At 39.6% G+C, this 6,812-nt stretch overlaps 1 protein-coding gene across 1 annotated transcript; it reads left to right on the top strand.

The window, feature by feature from the left end:
- The first annotated feature begins 1,002 nt into the window (after positions 1–1,002).
- LOC122010713 (glycine-rich cell wall structural protein-like) lies at positions 1,003–1,941 on the top strand. The gene has a single exon (XM_042567208.1). The coding sequence runs from the start codon at positions 1,003–1,005 to the stop codon at positions 1,939–1,941; it is 939 nt and encodes a 312-aa protein (XP_042423142.1).
- Positions 1,942–6,812: the final 4,871 nt, after the last annotated feature.

Raw genomic sequence — 6,812 nt, 5'->3', positions numbered from 1 at the left:
TCATCATATCCTTCTGGGAGTCGGTGTCATTGGCAGGGGGTATGATCTACAGGCAAATCGTACGACGGAAGTTTCTACTGTCATGTCAGGGATTTGCACGCCCTGTTAAAGAATGGTGTCATAGATATTTTTCTAACATATCTTTTCATAAGACAGTTGAGAAAATGTGCACATGTCTTGAGAAGTGTGCACGTCTGCTACTGGAGCACTATATAAAGGGGGTTTATACACCGGCGGAGGTATGTGTCATTTGTGCTTGAGCTCTCGTTGTTGCTACATTCTTTTGCCTTCATTCTACTATTCCGGTGATTGACTTGAACGTCGGAGGGTCAACGGCGGGGACCTCTTCCCTGGCCCACCACCGACGTTCTTTATATTACAGAGCGAAGCGAAGTCTTTACACGGTCAATCGAGGGCCCACATCCTCAGCCAACTATCTTCATATATTAGACAAGATCAATATTAAATATATTTGTTCTTTAGTTTAGCTTTAACGAGTTCAAGATTGGAAATTAAGTACAAATTCTAAATGGGAGACTAACCAGTGAAGTTGCTAATTAATGACATTTTCTTATTGATGAATATTTTGTTATTAAGTTCACTGCTCGTTGGCGGTCAGTTATTTAGTTTTATAATAAATAAACTTTTTTTCTTCTGAAAAATAGTTTCAGCCTGATCTTGATCTCATTAGTAATTTCCAGCTGAGAATAATTAATCTCATTAAATGGAAGAGCGAGTTTTAGTTAATTAACATGAGTAATCAACTACCAACTGTAATCTTGACTTATTGAACAGACCACGAGTTAAAAAAAAATGGAAATGTATTTAATTTGAAAAAAAAGAGGATTTATTAATTATCAATTAATGCTTCTCCAACTGCCCGCCATGAATGCGTTCTTGTGGCGCCGTTGGGAAGGCATTGATTGTTCGTCCTCTTGATCGGAGTATAAATGAGTGAGGTGCTCTTTTCAGTCGTTGTTGGTCTTGAGCTCCAAGACGGGGATGGGGAGTCCAAGTGTGCTTGCGCTGTTGCTCTGCTTCAGTGCTGTGGCGGCGACCGCCTTCGGGAGGCGGCTGGCCGGCCGCGAGGAGGTGCTGTGGCCCACCAAGGGCGGGGGCTTCAGTAAGGGACTCGGCGGCGGGGGTGGGCTTGGTGGTGGATATGGAGGTGGTGGTGGATTTGGCGGCGGTGGCGGACTTGGAGGAGGAGGAGGGCTTGGTGGTGGTTATGGAAAGGGAGGTGGACTTGGTGGTGGAATAGGAAAGGGCGGTGGGCTAGGAGGGGGTGGTGGTGGAGGACTTGGCGGTGGTGGCGGACTTGGCGGAGGCGGAGGGCTTGGCGGTGGGTTTGGAAAAGGAGGTGGACTGGGTGGTGGAATAGGAAAGGGTGGTGGGCTAGGAGGGGGTGCTGGTGGCGGACTTGGCGGAGGCGGAGGGCTCGGCGGTGGGTATGGAAAGGGTGGTGGACTTGGTGGTGGAATCGGAAAGGGAGGTGGGCTTGGCGGCGGCGGCGGACTCGGTGGTGGTAGTGGTGGTGGACTCGGTGGTGGCATTGGAAAGGGCGGTGGCGGTGGACTTGGAGGCGGCTACGGGAAGGGCGGCGGGCTTGGTGGTGGGATCGGAAAAGGTGGTGGTTTGGGCGGAGGCGCGGGTGGTGGATTTGGCAAGGGCGGCGGGCTTGGTGGTGGGATCGGAAAAGGTGGTGGTTTGGGCGGTGGTGCGGGTGGCGGATTTGGCAAGGGCGGCGGGCTCGGCGGTGGGATAGGAAAAGGTGGTGGTTTCGGCGGCGGCGCCGGTGGAGGATTTGGCAAAGGTGGCGGACTGGGTGGTGGATTTGGAGGCGGTGGAGGGGGCGGATTTGGCGGCGGTGGAGGTTTCGGTGGTGGCTTTGGGGGAGGAGGTGGCGGCGGAATCGGTGGTGGAATCGGCGGCGGCCACTGACTACTCATGCATGCTCACGTACGTTCATATGGTGCGATATAAACGAGCATTTCGCCTATGTCATCAGCAACACTATAAAATATAAAGTGTACTATTTTCATTTGATGCTCAACGAGATAAATATGCTTATTACTAGACTTGCGTTGTTTAACTAAATTGATAATCTCCCTGATAAATCTTGAATCAGTTGTATCAAACTTTACTTGTGTTGTTTAACTAAATTTATTGTCTCCTTGATAAATCTTCAACCAAGTGCAGCAAACTTTACTTTTCTAGACATTGTGTTAACAATAATTATGACTCGTCTGTCCCGGGACTACGGTGCAATACAATGATAAGCCATTACGGATCAATTTTCAGCTACAATGCATTGTGAAATTAATTTCTTTCCGTGCAAAAACAATCTTGGAACGTGAGTTGAGGAGCGGTGAGTCATTCGTACTATTTGATTTATTTTGATGATCAATAAAAAATTTCAATACATTAGACTAATCATTGCCCGAAATAATTAGTTCAAAGAGCTGGATATTTACATTACCAATAAAAAAATCATGATTTCTTTTATTATTATGTTTGATTGATTCTACCGTAATTTACTAAATCATATAGTTAACTTTCTATAATACTCAAATTACGTATCTAAGTTTTATATTTATCAAAGCATCTTCTATTATATCACTTCTTTATATGTAGTCGACTATTCTTGTGGCAAAAGATGATTTACTCGTCCCTAGTGCCTCTGTCAATCTATCCCTAGTCAATACAAATGAGATAAATCATGGGAGCTAATAACCATTAGTACAAGTGGCCAAGGTATCAGGGAGGACATGCTCGGATGCACCGATCGAGTTTCGATTTCAAGACCTCATACGGCAACATGCTATGTTTTAATCATTGCACCGTCCCGAAAGAACATATTGTAGATTATTCTTGACTCATCAATCGATTATTATGTATCTAATTGACTGCCTTAGTTGATTCCTGAATTATTGGTGCCCTCTATCTATGGACTCAGTAGACTGAGTCAGCAATTTTCTACCAGACTATCACACAAACTTGAACTAGCAATCGATATTTGATCATGACACATCATCGAAAAAAATTGCAAAGATGATAGGATGACTAGATGGTTGTTCGTGCCCCAACCCTTGTATGTTGCTCGAACGAACCAAAGCCGTGGCTACAAATATGTGTATAATAACCGTGCTCTTACCGGTGTCACTTGATCAAATATGTTCAATTTTATAGGTAGTTAGAGTGCATATATTAATATGACATTATTCATTCTATTATAGGAAAGCAAATTTTGACAACATTTACTCTGATAAGTTTATTATTGTCAATGCAACTCATGGAAAGTAAATATAATTTAGAATCAATTGTCAAAGTTTAGAACATGACGAGGATGGGGTGAATATATAGATGGTATCTAATTGTTATTTCGATTCTTGCAATAGCAAAAACTTAAACTCGAGTATATTTTAAGTGCAGTCAATGATCAATCAAAGTGATAAAATGTGGTGGAAATAGTTGATATACATGCTAATAATGCTAACAAGAAGATGTAATAGAAATGTACTGACCCACTTTCTCTTTCAATCAAGCAATTGACTAAGCCTTCACAAATGAATATGATACAATGTCAAAACTCCTCCCATTGATGAGTGATAAAGTATTTGATGAAAATGAGCTCAACTAGACTCTTTTCTATAAAAGTGAATATAGCACTAGAGTGTTATGATAACTGGTGTAAAAATTATATATATATATATATATATATATCCTTTTATACTATTGGTCTATTCCCTATAATATTATTATCGATATTTAAAAAAATATCATTATTAACTAAGTCTTTTTTTTATATTTTTTTCTTTCTTATTTAATGTGTGTATTTATTATCATTTCGCATCGTCTAATTAAAATATTTATTGTAATTTAAGTAAATATTTATATTATCTTGAATGTGTTTCTCGTAGTTTTCCCTTAACATGTGCAATTAGACCCGACCATATGCTAGCTTAGAATCGGACTGTCTAAGATCTGTGATGTGTGTAGATTATATACACTTTTATTCATGTTTTGACGTACATTCACGTACTATATTTACGCTTGATCTATGCACTTTTACACCTCTTATCATATTTTCAGTAGAATTACTTTTCTTTGTCGAAGATATACTCTTTGTGTGTTTTCTTATTGACAGGATATGCTTTTGGAGCAAAAACGACGCTAGTAGATGATTCAGAGAACAAACGAAGAAAAGGTTCGACCGTCTAGAATCCACACACTCATGCCACATGCCCACGACCTTGTCAATGAACCAGAGAAGAAGTAGGCTGCGGCCGTGTGGAATCTACACGACCGTGTGAAATTTCCATAGAAGAAGTAGGTAGCAGCCGTGTGGAATCCATACGACTGTGTGAAATTTATAGAGATGAAGCAGGCTGCGACTGTGTGGAATCCACACGATCGTGCCACCAGACTAGAGCCAAGGCAGCTTCCGGCTATGTGGATTCACACAACTGTGGCATATGCTGTGCCCCGCTTGTGCCATGCTCTATATAAAGGGAGTTTCTTCCCTTTTTTCAGGGGAGGAAGGTTCTCCCCTTTGGGGGTTCTAACTTGGACGAGATCTGGACTTCTTTGTCATTTTCTTGGACGATCTGAAGTAGAATTCAGTGTCTCCATCACTCTGAAAGCTTGAATTAGATCCAAAGACCACTCTTCATATAGTATAAGCTTTCTTCCCTTCTCTTCTTGAGTTTTGGTATTTTTGGCTTAGATCTTGATGTCTTGTTATTCAATCCTCCTAGTTATAGAGTAGATCTTTTATTCTAGGATTAAAGGAGTAATTGTGATGTCATGAATTAATGTAAAACTCATAGATTTGTCAATTTCCTACATATATGACATTGCTATGCCTTGTATCTATTTGATCTTATGTGTGTGTAGTGTGTTTAAGCTTAATTTTCATGTTTGATTGAATGTTTGTGTAGAATTATAAATCCCGTAGGGAGAATGCTCTAGATCATATGATCGAGGTCCTAGTGACAAGGGTATCCCATTTCCTGACATATAGGGCATTGCCTTGAATGGAGAAGCAATTCTTTATATGGATGTAGGGAATTAGATATAATTATTATTTTTATCTCTATGTTATTGAGTGATTATTATGTTTTTGTGATGTATGACCGAGGGGCCCTAGTGACATGGGTATTTCGTTACCAAACTTCATAGCAATCACTTTTATTTAGTAGCATAGGATATGGATTAAGCTAGCATTCCGGCTTGACCTCCGTGGGGAAGAGCCGATAATGAATTTAACTTTCTACAAGTGCATAGGAATAGAGGATGAGCAATAGGTGATCCATGATATATTGATTAGCATCACAATGAAACTAAATCCCTAGAACATTTTCTCAAACCAAGTTCCTCAACACTCTTTCTCTTTCTCTCTCTTTCTCTTACTTCCCTTTACATTTGTGATTACGATCTTCAACCTTTCAATAGTTTAGCTAGTTCGCTATGCTTAGATTCTAGTGCTTATATCGAGTCTTTGTGGGATTAATATTTTTATTACTTAACAACACCTATATACTTATAGGCTCACATCAATCCGTAATTGGATCAATGGGCTGGTTACCCATTGATCTGGTTAAATGAGTCAAAATAGAAAGTTGCTAATTTGGGCCTGGGTTGTTATGATTCTGATCTAAAATTAATTGTGAATTGGTGGTTTGAACAGACGATTCAAACCACTAGCTCAATTATTTTTTAATTCAATATAGGAAGTTTTTTTTAAATTTTTTTTAAATGATTGAAACTATTTAACCTTTTTTTATCAATAAATATGATTTAGTATTTATTATTCTCTAAACTATATAAATAGATACCTCATTTACAAGAAAATTGAGATTCTACAATTCTTAAAAGACAACGTTTTTTTTTTAAAGTATTATTTTTTTTACAATGCTTTTAGTAAAAAGCGTTATCTATTTCTTTATTTTCTTACTAATATACATCGCTTTTTTAAAAACTGCTGTCTATTACTAATCTTTGTAGGTGAAAGACAACGCTTTTTGAAAAGCGTTGTCTATTAGCATTTTTTTAGTATTTACGACAATGATTTTTAAAAAACATTGTTTATTGTCAAATTCTTATCTAAATCTAGGATGATATGAACCGTTGAATCAAGTAAGGAGTAAAAAAATCCTAGGTTTCACTCGGCACCCACCGATCTCCCTAATACCTCCCAATCGAACCCCTCTCACACGTCTTCGATCTCCTCCCGAATCCCTCTCATGTGAGCATCATCTCACACCCTCTCCATCCAACTCCTCTCTGACGAACCCCTCTTCGTGAATTTTTCCTCCGAACTCCTCTTTGCCGAACGATACTCTGTCGAAGCCTAGCGACATTTCCTTTCCCATTTTCTATGATATTCATCTTCCTCAAGTTGGTATCCTTTTTTTTTAAAAAAATACTATTTTCTTTGTTTATCATATATCATGTTCACTTCTAAAACATGATTTTATGATCAAAAGGAAATTTTTTAAATTTGTAATATATGGAAAGGGATGAAGTAGTTGACCAAAGGGAGCAACGGGAGGCTTCCCCTCCTCTACCACCAACCAAAACGACTTCCCCTTCCCTGCATTGCCACTCCATATTCCGATGAGCTTATCATTTAGGTCATCAGCTACTTTCTATATATAGGGCAGGTCGTACCTGCAGCATAAGCAAGACGTAGTTGAGCAAAGGGAGCAAACGGAGGCTTCTTTCTTAGGCCTCATGAATCGAGATCGTGGACATCATTGATAGATCGAACAACGTCAATCTGACAATGGCAGGTAGATCGCGGAATTTCT

This window comes from Zingiber officinale, chromosome 8A, assembly GCF_018446385.1.
Source record: "Zingiber officinale cultivar Zhangliang chromosome 8A, Zo_v1.1, whole genome shotgun sequence".
NCBI classification, from domain to species: Eukaryota; Viridiplantae; Streptophyta; class Magnoliopsida; order Zingiberales; family Zingiberaceae; genus Zingiber; species Zingiber officinale.
The sequence above is the reverse complement of the archived record's forward strand: the minus strand, read 5'-3'. Positions and strand labels throughout refer to the sequence as shown.